The sequence below is a fragment of the Solanum stenotomum genome, chromosome 11 (genome assembly GCF_019186545.1).
Source record: "Solanum stenotomum isolate F172 chromosome 11, ASM1918654v1, whole genome shotgun sequence".
Lineage (NCBI taxonomy): Eukaryota > Viridiplantae > Streptophyta > Magnoliopsida > Solanales > Solanaceae > Solanum > Solanum stenotomum.
In genome coordinates this window covers 45700279-45719178 of record NC_064292.1, presented here as the reverse complement: position 1 = coordinate 45719178, position 18900 = coordinate 45700279, and the positions used below count along the sequence as shown (strand labels likewise).

At 33.9% G+C, this 18900-nt stretch overlaps 2 protein-coding genes across 2 annotated transcripts in view; both read left to right on the top strand.

The window, feature by feature from the left end:
• The window catches only part of LOC125844901 (fluoride export protein 1), a 300878-nt gene that overhangs the window by 141637 nt on the left and 140341 nt on the right, over positions 1 to 18900 (top strand). The window lies entirely within an intron of this gene.
• LOC125845975 (uncharacterized) lies at positions 13246 to 14778 on the top strand. The gene has a single exon (XM_049525451.1). It carries the CDS (start codon positions 13246 to 13248, stop codon positions 14776 to 14778), a length of 1533 nt encoding a protein of 510 aa, XP_049381408.1.

Here is an 18900-nt window from a genome sequence, read left to right as displayed (position 1 = left end):
GCAGGATCTATTCATTATACTGTTTAACCAAATGATATCAAATAGACGAGAGAGGCGAATTCACGATTTAAAGACTTTGAATGTATTAATAAATTTAAATTAAAACAAAAAATACGGCTCTATAGTTGGATTCAAACCATGGTCTCACTGGTAATTCCTCTAGATTGTACTAGTGGCACAGGGACAGTACTATACTCCTCATTAGGGCGGTTCAACATCGAATTGAAACCGATAATTTGATTATTGGGTCAATGATTCGGGTTAATGGCTTAATGGTTCAAGTCTCGGTTTGGCCATATTTCTAATCAGGTGTCCCGATAATCTGATAATAAGTTTAATTAATTACATTTATATCACTTAAGGCATTAGAATACACTTTTAGCCTTTTGGGTTTACACTTCAATATTCTTCACTCTTTTGCAATGACTTTATAGTTGAGACTCAAATTTTACAATAATATTTCAAAGCTGCGACATCATCGATTCACTGTCACTGCTCCCACACCGGCGAGTTATATTGAATATAATTCTCTAAATGTTTAAATTGAGGTTCATATGGTTGGTTCCCTTACTTTAAGTCTTTGTTTTCAACAGTCAGTGAGATATGCCTGCGTTATTGCAAAACTACAATCTACAATGAATTTTTTTTATTAGTAATGGTCTCATGATCGTTAATAGTTTTCAGTAGTAGTGCTGTAATGGTTTCTCTTTATAGTTCATATCGAAATTGGCTTGGTTGTTATGAGGAATCTTTTGAGTTTGTCAGTTTCGACAATATTGACATCTTTGTTCGGGTTAATATGGAGTTTTATTAAGTGTTTTATGTAGTAATGGACTAACAGGAAAAGGTTCATCAGTGACTACTAGCTATTGCATACTGTTAATTAGTGATTAATCCATTAGTAATTCTCAATGAAAATTGTGTGAACTGTTGACGGTTAACCTGATAACCGAACCGATAACGATAACCAACTGATAAACCAATAATCGATAAATTGATATCTCAACGGTTTCATAACAGTTTAGCATGATTACAAACCGATAATTGATAAGTAAAATTGATAAATTTCAAAATCGAATTGAACCGACCAATACGTAGCCCTACTCCTCCTGGGTGAAGTACTGTTAATTATATCCTAAATTTTTCTAGTTTCTCAAGATAGATATACATATATACACATGATTTTTTAAAGTTAACGGATGCACATGCATCCACACATATGCATGTTGTCCGCTTCTGCGGCAATTTAAGGAGAATAATTCATTGATTACGATGTGTTCGATACCATAGAAAATATGTTTTTAGAAAAATCAGTGATTTTTTTTTGTGTATGTATTTGATACGTAAATTAAAAATATTATTCTAAAAATATTGATATATAATTTAGAAAAATTAATACTTTAGGCAAGGTGAAGGGGGAGGGTATATAGGGTGTGTGTGGTGGGGGGTGGGGGGGTTGCAGGGTTGTAGGGATGGAGGCTATGGTGTGTGAGAGTAAAAATGAGGTGTGTTGGAAAATAAGAAGGATATTATATCAACGTGGAATATTATTTATGTAACTTGTTTTCCATATTTTCATTAGAAAGGTCATTTTTCCTATTTTCTTAGAGAAAATGTTTTTTAATCAACGGAGAACATGATAAAATTAAAAAATATAACACAATCCATGTTTTGAGCATTAACGATTGCAGGTTAAATTCTCGTACAATTATAACAGGTAAATCTTCATAAAATGCCTCACATAATAACTCGAAAAATCGAAGTATAATCTTCTATAACTAGTCAAATTTAACTAATAAAAATTAAACCGATATAATCGTATATTTCATAAATGAGGATGTCAAATCCCTTTCAAAAAGTCCCTTGAAACCAATTAAGGCCGCACAAAATTAAATTGATACTACGTACGTTCCAAAGGGTGGTGAAGAGAATAAGTGAGTGTCTCGAAGAAATAACCTATGTTGCTCGGACTCTTCAAAAATGTATTCAGGTGCGTGGTGAATCCTTTATAAGTAGTGCAATTTTGGAGGATCCGACACAGGTGGGGCAACATATTTGGAGAGTCTGAGCAACTTAGGAAATAACTATAGAACACACACGATTCCTAACTAATGATTGAAGAAAAATAAAGTTATAATGACGAGAAGAAAATTACAACTCCCTTTGTATCATTTTATGTGACATCATTTCCTTTTTAGTCCGTCCTAAAAAGAATGTCATCTTATTATAATTAAAAATAATTTCACTTTAAAATTTCTTGTTTACCCTTAATAAGATGATTTACAATTACTGTAAAGATTGTTTTGAACTACAAGCTTCAAAAATCTTCCCCTTTTTCTTAAATATCGCGATAAATTAAATATCACCACATAAAATGAAACGGAGGGAATATGATTTTTTTTTCCAATCATTTCCTTGGTCTTAGTAACATCTAGTCCAACTTTTTTTTTTTATACTCCCAATTTGGAAGTAAAAAAGCCGAGGAATTATCTTATGCTCATTGCTTTACATCCAATATATTGCAAATTGGGTTCTCCGTCTGAAGTGTAGTAATTAGAGACCTTATCAACTTAGAAGGCATATGGTGCAGTGGATCGAATGAAGCTGAACGTTCCTTAATTAATAAGATCTCGATTTCGAGCTNATTTTAAATATATACACGTACACAAAAAAAATTGATCTTATCTATACAGTGTAATTTTTTTTCCGAGGGGGGTCGGATGACCCCCCTGGACACACTATAGATCCGCCCCTGTCCACGTGCATGTCACATTTAATATATTCAAATTGGGTTCTCCGTCTGAAGTGTAGAAATTAGAGACCTTATCAACTTAGAAGGCATATGGTGTAGTGGATCGAATGAAGCTGAACGTTCCTTAATTAATAAGATCTCGATTTCGAGCTTTTGATACGTAAAATTTTATTTTAGTAGGAAGTGCTTCTTTCGAATAGGCTCTACTCCACAAATTCAAATTAATTAGAATTTAATATGAGTATCAAACAATAAATAGAAAATAATAATAAAAAGTAAGGGTGTACATGATCGGGTTGGTTCGGGTTTTTCAAATATCAAACTAAATTATTTGTGTAAAAATTTTAAATTTATAAACCAAACCAAACTAATAAAATTCGGATTTTTTTCGGGTTTTTCAACCTCGGGTTGGTTCGGGTTTTTCAAATACCAAACCAAACCATTGTGTCGAATTTTTAAATTTATAAATCAAACTAAACTAATAAACCTCGGATTTTTTTTCTAGATTTTTGGATTTTTTCGGTAAAGTTTGCATACAAACATATAATTAACTTGTGCTCCAAATATTTCTTTAGTCCAACTAAAATACAATTATCTAAGGTGTTTCTTAAGAAAATAACACAAAATATGAGATGAGTACTGATGACACTAAAATATTCAATAAAAAATAATAATGAAATCATCATATAAAATAAATATTGCAAAGTCATAATGAAAATGATCATAATTTAAAAGTACTAAATCATGCTAAAATAAGTTTAATAAGTATTAGTTACATTACTAAATATTTAAGGAAAATTAAAATTAGATTATGTATTTTAATTGTCTAAACCAATGTAAAACTAAAGAACAAATATTCAATATTATTGTCATTCTTAGTGTTGAATTGATTTNTAGTCGAATTTTTTTTCCGATTTAACTCAGTTTATGGTTTGGTTCGATTTTGTACACCCCTAATAAAAACAATCAACTTTAGCACTGCGCCTAAACACAAACGTACACTTGGACTTGTATTATCGTGCAATTTTTGCATACGTAACTATTTCACAAGAATTCTTACTAAACATTAATTAAAGCAACATATATTATTAATCTTGCCAAAAGAATCATCACAGTATATATTCCAAGTTAAAATGATTTAATTATTAAGTTGACAGATAAATATATATAATTAACTTGAGACATAGGGTTGTTGGAAACTGATAATATTAGTATGACTTTGTTCTCTCTCTCTCTCTTTATTTATTTATTTATATATATATATATATATATATATATGATATATATTGGACCACGCACAATGTCATGTTTCCAAAATTAGTTGTGGTTTTCGTTATCACGTATTGTACTCATGATCATGAGGTCGATCATGATTTACGTATGAATTTGATGTGTCTAGAGATTCTTCCCTAACAATTGTTGTTGTTTAATTCGTCCCTGAGAGTTGAAGATTTCTAATGGACCACGATGAAGTTAAATTGAGATTTTCTAAGTTATGTATGTCGATATCATATTGAAGATAATTTAAATGATGTATATCTTCCATATATATGCACCTAAATAAAATAATCATAATTTTGTGTAGAAACATCTACGTATAAATAATAAATATTACTCCATCATTTGAGTAAGTGTTGCAATAAATCTTCAATCTAACTTAATTTCAAAATTTAACTCATGAAATTATTATTCAAAATTAAATAAAGAAATCAATTATTCACGATACGATTGACCGACATGGAATTAAGTCCAATCCATTTTCATCAACATATAAAATGAAACAAATTAAATAAAAAAGAAAATATATTATCATGTTTTGATAGAGAAACAAAGTGCAAGCCATGTCTTGAGACGTGAGTGATTAGTTCTTATACCACACGTTATGAGCATAACTCATATAACGTGACATAATAATATAATTTTCAACATTCACTAATAATTAATTATGAATAGAAAATAAATAGATGTTCAATTAAATAAAATAAAAAAGAAGAGATAAGTCAAAGTAGACTTGCCCTTTCAATTAAGTAACAAGAATTGCTAATTAATAAGTTATCTATAATAGTCCCAGACTTGCACGATAATTATAACACGTGTATTTTCAAAATAAAAGGACACATACTAAACATATTTTCTATTACATATATTTAATTATTAATAAACCATTTAATCATAATAAACTTCTATATTTTGGAGTAAAAATTACATGGGCATAAAAATATCCCGTTTATCGAAAACTCAGAAATCAATTTGCGTCTCTAACATCCTGAATAAAGAAAAAGTCAATGATTACTCTCACATTATTTCATTATTTTATTAGAACATTCAATTCCATATATTCTGGAAGTTTTATTTTAGTTTTTTTAAAAATAAGTTATTTTTTGAAAAATAATTAGTTCTTTTAAAATATTTGTGTTTATATTAAATTTGCTCTATTATTTCTCATCCCCAGTTAAATCCCATACTGGTCCATAGCATCCAGACCGAAATGCATAATTGAAACAACAACAACAATAAACCAAATATATATATAGTCTCACACATGAGTTTAAGGAGGTATCGGAGAGGTGTATGCAAATTTATTTTTATTTTTGAGAGTATTGTAATGTTGTTTTTGATAAATCTCCTCGATCCAAAAACAAATTTGAAAGAACAATCAGAGTAAAATACAAAAATGAAACAAGCCCAAAAGCAAAATATATTGGTAAAGAATATATATATACCTTATAAAAACAGACTAAAAAATGTCAAAAAAATTAAAACAAAAGAAAGTAACTTCTAGAGAGATAAATTAATAATTAACGTTTACATTTGTAGGTTTGAATATTGTTCCGACCCCTACACACTAATTATTTTTCACGGTTAGTTGGAAGTTAGGCACTTCAGCAAATCAAACCTACTTTAATACAAAGTTAGACATTCCTGGCTACAATTTCCTATAATTACGGTTAAAACTTCTACATTTAATTGCATACAAAATTAACCTTTATTTATGTTAAAATGAATGAATAATACGTTGTTGATAGATCATTTAGAGAATTGTCTAGATTTTTTATTGGAGCAAAAACTGATTTTAAAAAATAAATATATTGGTAGTACCTTTTTAATTTTTAAAACAATTTACTTATTTTGAACCAAATTTATAAGCTAAAAATGATATTTAAAATCAACACAAGATACTAAGTTTCATTTGATACTTTTACCGTCCCATATTGATTAATCACTTTTTATTTTATATTGTATTTAAGAAACCATAAATAAAATACTTAGTTAATTTTATTAATTTATCTTTTATCCATATTGATATACATCAATTTTTTTTAATGAAAAATATATTTTATAGCATATAGAGCACATATATGAATAGATATCATTTGAATAGATACAAAGTAATTTAGGAACTTATAAAAAATATAATTTGGGAACTTCTAAATTTGTTTGGACTTCGAAAGATTATTAATTATAAAATTTTATTTAGTAAAACAAGTAATTTAGAAAATATATTTTTAATAAGCTGATCAACTAATATGAGGTAGAGGAAGTAGAATAAAGAGATGTAATGAAAACACTCTTAAATTTGGTGTGAATTATTAGCTTTATCTTTGTATTATTGACCGTCTTAAAGACACTACTATCCTTGACTAATACATACCCCCAATCTTGCAACATGAGTAAAACATACACCTAAATTTTTGCTAAGTTTGAAGGTATTTTCGACATTTTATTAAGAACTTTATGCTTATACAAGAGTTTGAGATCACTTGCTATGTCAGATGACAGATCGAGAATATAACAATGATATATCTATACCTACAGTTAGTTAATCAAATAATTTTTTTTTAAAAAACTATCAATAACTTGAAGATAAAATTAATAATTTATAAGAAGTGTTTTCTATAATAAATAAAGGATGGGATAGCAACAAAATAAATTGATGATGGTATAATAAATGTTTAGGTCCCAAAGTAAAAGCATTGTTGGGAAGAGTTGTCAAAATTTTGCAACATTTGGTCGGTTGTAAGGGCGACTATGAGGCCCTTTTTTGTCAAATATTTAATGCTTATGTCTTGTGATAATGATGCTCTCTTTTTTAAGTGGCAAAAGAAAATTGGTGTTGCTTAATCAATATGGAATTAAATATGTTCTCTACCTTTGATCAATTTTGACATAATCTGTACCTGCCTATGAACACATAAAAGTAAGCAGAACTGAATTCATGAACTCAATCAATAATTACAATAGTAAAAAGAAAAAAATCTTAAGACTTGTTGTAGTAATATGCACATGTTCAAATTTTACATAAATAACTCAAAAGGTACTTGTAAATTTCCTTTTAAATTTTCTTTAAGTTATTCTTTAACATGCTAATGCCATCTCTTCACGCTAAACATGAGTCCTTTTTTTTTTGTTGTTGTATAATTTGAAATTATGATCTAAAATTAGAGGTACAAAGCAAGCTTACAATTACTCCTTCTGTCCTTAATTACTTGTCTACTTTTGAATTGACACACCTATTAAGAAAACAATTATTGAAATAGTGAGCTTACCATTTTACCCCTATTAATTATGAAGTGGCTATGAATTAAAAACTTAAGTTTTTCAAAAATTTCTACCTTTTTCAAAGTAATTAATTGAGGGTATAATAGGTGAAAAAATTGTTCTTTCTGAATTTGTCAAAATAGATAAGTAATTAAAAATAACTAAAACAGAAAAAGTGGACAAGTAATTAAGTAGAGAAGTATTTGATTGGAATGGCAGAAACAGAAACAAGAAATGCAATAAAGTATATGCTAAATGTGTAGTGGACAAGCTGTTTTTGTGAGATGAGTTGCTTTTCTTATTATGTATGATTTCTTCCCTACAATTATTATAATTTTCAAAAGAAGCGGCTTTTCTTATTATAGTATAGAGTAAAAATTTAAGCAGACTATGGTACTCCCACTTTTTTGAAAGTCATATAATATTTGTCATGCATGAGATCGATTGCAGAGAACAACTTGGTTAGTCCTGTGTGTCACTGTTGTGAAATTGAACTAACACAAATCTAAAATGAAGAAAGTTGTAGAAGAGAGCAGTTTTCTGATTATTCAACTAAGAATCAGTACAATGAATTGTGAGAATGAAAAACTACAAGTTAGAATTAGCTCATCTTTTACATAATATACACATTCTAACTTGATAGATGGCAATTAGTTAAATGCTAACTAACTAATCTAAAAGTTTGTCTAGTAGTTAGTTATAACTAACTTAAATCAGTTATGTCACATGAACTCCGTTCTCATTACTCCCCCTCAAGCTGGTAGGTGTGAACACATTCAAAATTCCCAGCTTGGAGACCAAATATTTATGTTGTGGTCTTGACAATCCCCTTGTCATAATGTTTGCATGCTGATCTTGTGTTCTTAGATAGATATAGTGTTTGAATCAATCACATATGTATTTTCTGACATTCTATTTCAATGTGTTTTGTTCTTTCGTGGTATATTGGATTTGTTGCTATCTGTAAGGCTGCCTTACTATCACAACACCTATAGCAGGTTCCCTCTTTATTGATCTCACCACCTTGAGAGCTGCTTCCATATATGATTTCTCTAGACTTTGCAAAAATTGACTCAATGTCTGAACTGCAAATTCGATATCATGTCAACCTTTGGTATGTACCTTTATCTATCAACATAGATCATCTTTAACATCAATGGCTTCATCTAGTATTGTAGTTGTCAACTTCAAGTTATGGTTTGACACCAGTCAGTCCCATCCAATATTGTAAATGGAGAGCTTTGGGATTTTTCCCATAGTTCCTTTTTACACATATTGGTCATTAAAACAAATGTCCTTCTGAGTCTACCAAGTTGCAAGTATTACTCTAAACAACATTAAATAGATGGTTCTTGAGTATGAATACTCATATATTGTTGACTTACATACTTCATTTGATTCAAAGAAGAAGAAAGAGTTATCAAAGATGAAGTCAAGGGAGAAGGCTAAAATCACTACAATTCTTCTTGCATTTATGAAGAACTTTGGGCCTCCTATTCAAGCCCAACATACTCAGCCCAAAATCAATTCACATTTCAATTCTTTCCTGAAGAATGAGTTCAGCCCAACTCCACAAATAATACCTAAGAATTGTAGTACTTAGATTTCCTATTTTATCCTTTTCTACATTGTAAAAGAATATATTTAGTTACATCACAACAAATCATGTACAGGACAGTTGTTGAGTTTGTTACAGGATTAGAACGTTCTTTTTTATTCCTTTGTAATTGTATATATATAGATCATTCTGGGGGAGAATCAATAGTCAGGAAGAAAATTTTTTCAATCGTTCTCTTATTATTTTTTCTACATGGTATCAATGCTTTAAGGAAATTTCCTTTCGATTCTTCTTCTTCTTCTCTTCATCATGCCTGACAACACATCTTCACAAACCACTATTCCAGCTGTGGATAACACTCCTGTTGACACTTCAAATCCTTACTATCTTTATCCGTCTGATTCTCCAGGGGTGCAACTAGTAGGTTCAATCTTTGATGGAAAAGGTAATGCTGGTTGGAGTAGAGCTCTTGTAATAGCTCTCTCTACCAAGAATAAGCTTGAGTTCATTGATGGGACCTTGGTAGAACCTCTTGTTTCTTCTGTTCAACACAAGATGTGGTCCAGATGCAATGATATGGTTATTTCTTGGATCTTGAATTCACTCTATAAGGACATAGCAGACTCAATCTTGTATTCCAGAACTGCAAGAGATATTTGGAAAGAGTTAGCTGCAAGATTTGGACAATGCAATGGTGCACAGTTGTACCAGCTACAAAAAGAACTGAGTGATACAATTCAGGGATCTAATGACATTGCAGGGTACTACACAAAGGTGAAGAAATTTTGGGATGAGTTGGATGCCATTAACACTTTTGATCACTGTTCTTGCTACTGTACATGTGGAGGAAAGGTAAAAACAATCAAATCTCATCATGATGGTAGGCTAATTCAGTTTTTAATAGGTCTTAATGAGACATATTCAGCAGTTAAGAGTAACATTCTCATGCTCGACCCTCTTCCCACGGTTGGACATGCATACTCACTTCTTATGCAGGATGAAAAACAAAAAGAGGTATATATTGCAGCACATCTCACTGAGGCTGCTTTCTTAGCATCGAATCAAAGGTTTAACAACACTCCCCGACCATTAATAGAGCAAAAATTCTCAGGGACAGAGGGAAAATTCAAGCCTCATTTTGACAAGAATGTCAACAGACCCAAAAAATGGTGGAAAGTTTTGTACTCATTGTAAGCTGACTAACCATTACGTGGGAAATTGTTACAGGTTAATAGGCTTTCCTCCGAACTTCAAATTCACAAAGTCACAGAAACAAAATCCCAACAACAACACTGGGTCTTCTGTTCCCAGAAACAACAATGAAATGCAGGCCTCAAGTTTTAGTGTGATGGAGGGAACTGGTGCTGGGAATATGGTCCCTCATGATGCGTATTGTAGATACGCATTTTTGACCGAACTTAAAATTTTACACCATTTTTAGAGCTGAAATATTTTTATAAATATAAATTAAATATTTTGACTTTTCTCTTATTTTATTAAGTTTATTTTAAAAGATTTGAAAACAACAAAAATAGAATCACTTTTTAAGGTAAGTTTTATTTTTCAATTGTTTAAAAAGAAATAAAAGATTACAAAAATCTATATTATTTTAAAATTATGTTTTTATAAATAAGCTAGTATTATTTAATTATTTTTTATTTATAGATGTTTGACTTTTTCTTAGATTTTATTAATTTTAAATAATTAGTTGGTATGTTATTATAATTTACTATTTATAGTTAATATTTATTTTTTTAAAAGTAGAATAAAATTAAAACTAAAAAAATAAAAAATAACCTAAATAATCTAACTAACCTACCCCCCACACACTCCCACTCCTTCACGTTCTCCTCAACTAAACAGCCCACTACCCACTCCTATACCCACTAAACTAATACTACAAATCTGCAAAAAAACCTATTCTATGTATATATATGACACATACGTACAACAAAAAAAAGGCATACACACACAGAAAAAAAACATAACACACTGATATATGCACGAATCTTGGCAAACAATATATGCATCGTACTTTTGCACCTTGTGATTGAAGATCTTGAAGTCTATTTTCGCGGTTTTAAGTTCGTGACTCCTGATTGTTGGTCCTTTCTTCTCGTGAACTAATTTTCACAAGAGGTAACATTTATTTATATCCTATTTTTGTATAATTTTATGTCATGATTGTGCAAGAATTGAATCTCATCTATGGAAGTTGTTCAGATTTCATGTGTTTAACCCGTTAATTATTATTAATGCTATAATATTGAAATAGATTTGAATGCTTATATTGTTAAATTTAGATAGAGTAAAACGTATAGTTGCTTTTGCTTGGCTAGGATCCAATATTTTTCTTTATTTGTTCTACCTTATTAAGCCAAGACATGACTCAGGAGATCTTGATCAAAAGTCCAATTTTTTAGTTCTCTTTTCATATTATTGTTGACACCCAATTTTGACCATCCATGATAGGAATTGATTTTGACCTTCTTAAAATTTCAAACGATTTGAAATAAGTGACTTTACAAAATTCAAAATATATTTTTTTAGTTATTTTAAATAGTTTTGTCACTTTTTATAATTTTTAGTAATATGTATGTTTTATATAATTATGTATATAGTTAATATATTTTATGATTATTCGAAAATCATCTCAAAAATATTTTGTTTTAATTAAATATTTGATTAATTAGTTTAGTTATACAATAGTTTATAATTTAAATTATTTTATATTTGAGTTAACTTTTTTTTTACATCTTTAAAATTAAGAAGCTCGTTAATTGATGTATATTGAATTATCTTGTTTGAGTGTTAGGCGAATTCACCGATTAATTTCAAATCGGCTAAATTTTTAAACTCAATTAGTTATAATTTTAGTCATTGAAATTTCAATTGTAGTCATCTCCCCACTTTGCTTTCAACCCATCAGAAAAACCAATTTTTTGGGCCTTTATTTCCTTCCCAACTAAACCAATTCCAGCCCACTTGCTTCCATTCTATCAGCTTACAACAACCGACCCAGCCTTTTCCCTTTTCACAAATAACCCAGACCCATACAATACATACAGCAGCAGTAGCGTACAACATTACCAAAATAGAAACCAACCCCTGCGTGTACCTTCTTCTTCAGCCAGCGAACAATGCCCAAAAACAGAACGAGAAAACCCAGAAATCAATCCAGCAGCAGCGCGCCTCTCTCTTCCGACGTGACCCGATCTTCGCGATTCACTCGTCCTTGCCAAGATCGAACGACCCTCCTGCTCAATCCGTTGGAATTAGTACTAGTGGGAGCTGGCTGCCTTATCCTAAAGATTTTGAATTTCGAATTTGGAATCCATTTCATTTTCCCCCCAACTCGTCAGCCCTAATCTCCTTCTATATATTCCTTTTTTTGTTTTAGTATTGGGGTTTTTTTTTAAGTTGGGAAATTTTGAGTTGGATAAAAAATTAGAGATCAATATTGGAAAACTTAGGGAAAAGAAAGGTGGGATTTCGGGAACAATCATTCGGTACTCACGAATTTTTAAACGTTTTTCTCTAATTCTGAATTGTGAGGAAATCTTGTTCGAGTCTGGTTTGCGTTCTTGTTAGCTGCTCAGGATTAAACTCGTGTTTGTGGTGGTGGAAACTCATCTCCTCCTGCTCATCCCGTCCCTGGTCGCTGCCCATTAGCGGGTGTTCTAGGTGCTTTCAAACCCTTCCTAGAACACTAATATGAACCCCCGAACCCCCTTATAGTTTCAACTGATTCCCTGTTTTAATCTATTAAAAAAATAATTTTCTTGATTTTTCTTTAAAAATTAAGTGGCGACTCTAAATCAGTCAAAATACATTTTCCAAATAAAACAGAATGACGACTCTGTTGGAAATTTGAATGTATCTAACCTTAAGATTAATTATTTGGCTATGTGTTTAATTGTTTGCTTGTTTAAATTATCGTATCTTATTGAATTGTGGCATTCATGGCACCCGATTCCTCCAAACGGCAAATAGATTGCATTAGGAAAAAGGCGGTTACGTGGCTTACCACAGCTGTCCTTCAGAAAAACATAAGTTGAACTCTTTGGAAGTGATAAACAAATATTTGGCTTGTGGTCATCCAACGTCGTTTATTAGACTTCCCCCCGTTGTTTGTCCGACTCGGGTAACCGTCATTTTTAAACCAATTCTAGTCAACCTAGAGTAGAGCGAAACCAAATCCAAATCTAAGCATTAGCCTAAGACGGCTTAATACCCAAGGTATATTAAGTCCATTAGTAAAACCACCAAAATCATGTCCGAAGGTCCACGACATAACGACATATCATATTATTTGACATTTGAAAGATGTATGTGTGGAAACCTGATTGTTGCCTATTTGGGGGAGGGAATCTTAACCGTGCTTTGTTTTGTAGGTATGGATCGATTTCCCAAATTCGACATGGTAGTGGAATCCCCAGTTTTGCTCAAGATGTGGTACAACGACCTCACTGTGGTCCACAAAAGGGTCCTCAACAAATATATAGGGGCCTTAACAGAACTCATCAACATGGTTGGATGGCCCAAACTTATTGAAGTCCTCGCAGGCTATTGGGACAACGAGAAAATGGTGTTCCGATTTGGAACCATAGAAATCACCCCGACAATTAAGGAAATTCGGGACGAAATAGACACAGTCGGTACAGGGCTTGAAAGAAGAATGAGAAAGCAGGAAAACATCTTAATCCCTAACAAGCCTACTCTCGAGGATATCGTGAATTGGCTTGGATTAAGAAAAGATTACGCTTTTTGGGCCGAAGGTTCTAGTATTGCTTTTATGGATCTTTATGTTAGATTTGGGAACGCAAGCTTCTACGCGAATTACAACCAAGAGTTCAGGGTCACTTACAGAGAATGGGATGGGATCAGACCTTTGGCATTCACCGTCGCACTATTGGGCACCTTGGTTTTCCCACACGGCCCGAGCCTCAGTATCAACACCCGGGTGATAATGCTTACACACACGCTATTCCACGGACATATGAACCAAGGGCAACTGAAGTATTATCCTATCGCACCTGTCATCCTTTCCGACATATACCGTGCTCTGGGTAGGTGTAAGGAAGGACATCGTTACTTTCAGGGTTGTAATCTCCTTCTTCAATGGTGGATAATGAGTCACTTGGTAAAGAGACACGGAACTCAAGAACTCCATACCCTCGATGAGCATAATGCTTTTAAAAGTTTGATTGACATGTTGTTCTGGGCAGACTTAGAAAAAAGAAGAACCAGAGAAAGATGGGCTCAAATTTTTTCGAAGTTAAGAGAAGAAAACATCCAGTGGATGTTCGACCGTTTCATCTCGAAAGATGTCATAGTACGGGGCGACAGACAACTTGTGCTTCCTCTGCCAGGTATTCGAGGTATTCGCCCATATGCACCTATCCGGGTTCTGAGGCAGTTCGGAAGAAGACAAACTACACCCCCAGAAGCATACTACCGTATCTATGTGTTCGACATCGGGAATGATAGAGTGCTTGAGGCTTCAGAGATGCTGAGAGAATGGAAAAGAGCAGTGCGAATGAAAGAGGACACCATTGCCGCGGACCGATTTAATGCGGGGTACGATGAAACTTACAAAGCTTGGTTGAAGCGCAATATACAGAGTGTCTCCTTCTCAGTTCCAAACATTTACCGCAGTGTAGAGGACAAAGAATCCAAAGCTTTGATAGAACTAAGAGAGGTAAGAAGAGAAGCCCAGGAAATGCACGAGGAATTTCTCCGAAAGCAAGAAGAGGATAAGTACACCCTCGATAGCGTGACTCAAGAATTAGAAAGCTTGAAAAGCTATTTGGGAGAGCTTAACTTGTGGATTGGAGATAAGAAAAGCGAAATGTGTCTCGAAGGCTGGGAAGAGAAAGGCCGCCGGAGCGAAGGATACTTGCTAATGATTCAATATAGNTCGGGGTAGTGAATGTATTAATTGAGAAAAAGAATTATACCATCGTCTCCATGATTTTGGCTGATATCTACCAAGCTCTGACTGTTTGCCAGAAAGGGAAACGTTTCTTCGAGGGATGCAACATATTGCTTCAACTATGGATAGTGGAACATCTTTACCGACCTCCTACAGTGGCGAGGTTCATTCAGGATCAAAGCAATTACATTACAAGTCATGCCAAAAGGGTGGAGAAATACAGGTGTGCAGAAGGGGTCAATGCATGGGTTGAACATTTTCGCTCACTAACGGAAGATAAGATCACTTGGAATTATCCCTGGTTCCCTTGGGTAGAAGTCATACACATATCGTCTGTTCACCCTTTTTTATTGTTGATGGGTATTAGGGGTGTGCAACCATACGTACCGCTGCGGGTTTTACGTTAGTTAGACAGGCGTCAAGTTCTACCTATCACAGAGGATATGAAAGATTTTTTGTCTGAAGTTGGACCAAAGGTTCCCCTTCCTGAAGGATTGGCCCAAAAAATTTGGGATGGTTGTTTAGTCATGGGAATTGGAACGATGGTTAAAGAACGACACACATGAGAAACTCACCCGGAATACTCTAATTGGCTTGAGCAACAACATCGATTACAAGTTAGGCCGGAGAGATCTGTAAAAGAACCAATAGACCATGAGGCTGAGATGAAAATAAAATTCGAGTCGGCTACGCATGATTACCTTGTTGAAAATCAGGAGTTAAGAGCAAATTTAGAGCTCGCTAGAGCCGCTCTAACCCAACAACAAGCAGAGTTCGAAGAAGAAAGAGCCAAGGCAACTTAGAGAGAAACCTTGATCTGAGGACAAGTTGATCTGGCAACAATTAGAGGAGCACAAGTTGCGGAACTTGCGGTATCTTGACAACAACAATTTTGGACATGTGATCAGAAAAGTCAGACAAATTTTGATCAAGAGAGAGCTCAGTGGATCCGTGAAAGGGGAAGACTTCAAGAGGAAATAGAGTTAGTCTCAACTCAAGAAAGACGTGCTAGGGAAATAGTGGCCTCCTGTGATTAACAGATACGAGGATGAAATCAGACTTGCAATTCACTTCGATCAAAAGTCCGTCGTTTGGCTGATCGCTCTGCCCAAATGAGTTTAGACTATCAAGAGATGAACCATGAACAATTTCTGGCTGAAGTACCTGAATTTGCTGAGTACCTTATGACTTCAGTGTAAGATATATATCAGAGTGTAGGAGGTCGTGTAAGACCACCGTCTCTATGAGCGAGCAGAGAGAGATGCAAGCATGACATTTATGTCTTTGGGATATGAGGGTTGATACAAACATTTGTTTTATTAGTGTCATTTTCTTTAGTTTAAGTCCTGCTTTAGTTCATTCTACATTTCTACGCTTTGTTTAGGTCGTGTCTGTTTAAGATATTGACTTTTGTTTAGCGATTTTCTCATCGTTTTCCTACTTATGTTCCAAACATTGAAATGATATGTTAAGTTATGTTTATGTTTGGTTTCAGTTTTTCATTAGTATAAATGAATAAATATTTATAAATAGTAATATCTATATGTATATATCTATAACAACTATAAAAATATATAATTTAAAAAAAAAAGAAAAAGAAAGGGTTAATGTATATTCTCGAAGTACGCAAAGATCTGATTCATGCACTAACATGATACGTAGGCGACCTGATGGGTTCGATCAAACCTTTTTAACAAGAATAACTAAAGAGGAGAAAACACCTTGATAAGTCGGGATGAAACATAAGGTCTTCCATATTAGAAGTATATAAGTGGATGCAATATGCACGATTCCTTAACACTAATATGGTTTCTACTTCATTCAGAGAGAGAGAGAGAGAGACATATTAGCTTAAAGGTAATTGATTTGTGGTTAAGCTGACATCACATCCCTACAATACAAGGTCGAAAGGGAAGAAGAAAATGGCCCACAAAGACGGGAACGAGTCTGACAATGATGAGGTCCGAAACCAGATGACTTCAGAAGAAATAGTGCCAATAGAAGATGTAAGGGCATTAAGACAACAAATGGCAGATATGTACGAAGCTTGGACGAGTGGACAAGCTCCGCCTTCTTCAATACGCGACTATCTAAATACAGACATGTCACCCTCTATCCAAGTGTCGACAAATGATCCCATTTATCCACCTGGATTCGGCCCCTATGCTAACACATCCAACGTCGCTGGAACTTCTACGGTGCGCCCTTTGAGTACCCGTATGATGAGTAATCCACTCTTTATGCCAACTACGCCGACTAATATCATTCCACAACCAACAATGATTCCCAACAATGATCCTCCGTCCAAAGTTCATCATGATCATGGTTAAACCCTTGAAGAGGCAATTAAAATTCCAAGCTCGTATCCCCACATTCATCAGTATAGTTCCCATATCGAAGTTGAAAAGACGGTTAAGAATGAGGAACATGAAGAGATGGCTAAGAAAATGAAGAGTTTGGAACAGAGCATAAGAGATATGCAGGGACTAGGAAGCCATAAAGGCATCTCATTCAGTGATTTGTGCATGTTTCCCCACGTCCATTTGCCTGTTGGTTTTAAAACTCTAAAGTTTGAGAAATACGATGGTCACGGAGACCCCATAGCTCATTTGAAGAGATATTGCAATCAACTGACGGGTGCAGAGGGAAAAGAAGAGTTGCTTATGGCCTATTTTTGGGAAAACCTAGTGGGAATTACATCCGAATGGTTCATAGATCAGGATATTGCCAATTGGCATACATGGGATGATTTGGCTCGATATTTTGTGCAACAATTCTAATACAATATTGACATTGTGCCAGGCCGCTCCTCATTAGCCAACAAGAGGAAAAAGACCACAAAATTTTTTCGTGAATATGCCATTAGATGGAGGGAGCAAGATGCTAGGGTTAAACCACCAATGAAGAAGTCAGAGATGATTGACATTTTTCTCCAAGCGCAAGAACCTGATTACTTTTACTACTTGCTTTTTGCCGTCGGAAAGACATTCGCTGAAGTTATTAAGGTTGGGGAAATGGTGGAAAATGGCATCAATCTGGAAAGATTGTAAGCCAGGCTACCTTAAAAGCCACAACACAAGTGATTCAAAATGGTTCTGGAAATATTGGAGGGAAGAAGAGAAGGGAAGATGTAGCTACATTTGTATCAGTGCCTCAGACCTATGTCCAAGATAATCCCCCGCAACACTATTTTCCTCCCCAAACTCCACAATATCCCATCCCATACTCTCCATATCCCGTTTTGAGTGCACAACCAATTGTCCTCCTTCTTATCCGCAATGGCGTGCCCCAATTCCTCAAAATCATCCACCACCCCCACAAATTCACCAAAATACTGTTAGACTTCCTTTTCGTCCCAGAAAAGAATACAAGAAGGGAAATGCAGCTAAGGATGAAGTCACCCCTATTGGAGAATCATATGCTAGCTTGTTTAAAATATTAAGGACGTTGAATGTTTCGAGTCTTATTGAAAGAAAGATGTCAAATCCTCCCCCAAGAAATCTAGATTATTCTCAACACTGCGCTTATTATTCTGATGCCCCAGGGCACAATATAGAGAGGTGTTGGTACTTGAAATAGGCAATTCAAGATTTGATCGATACTCATCGAATTATAGTTGAAAGCCCAAATGGACTAAATATCAATCAAAATTCATTGCCCAGGCATATTGAAACAAACATGTTAGAAATGATGAATGGTTGGAAAAAAGTTGCAGTCCCATACAAGCCCATCATTAAGGTTGGAACTGGCATAGAAAATTCGGCGAATGTTGTTGACTAGACAAAAACGATGCCTTCAGGGCGGAAAGGAGGTCGAAAAGTTTGAACCCATCAAACGCGCCCATCCTAACTGTGAAATGATCGCTTGAAGATGTTCGGGCAAGTTTGGTTGTTCCAAGAGGGCCAAACAAGCCTATCTTGGTCGTGCAAGGAACCCATATTCCAACTGTGATCATTATGCCAGTGTCCCAACTTCCAATGACTAATCCCAAGGCTGTCTCTTGGAATTATGAGCCCAGTATCGTGACATACAAAGGAAAAAAAGTCAATGACGAAGTAGATGAAGTAGGAGGAATTACCCGTTCGGAAAGATGCTATGCCCCGACTGAATTAAGGA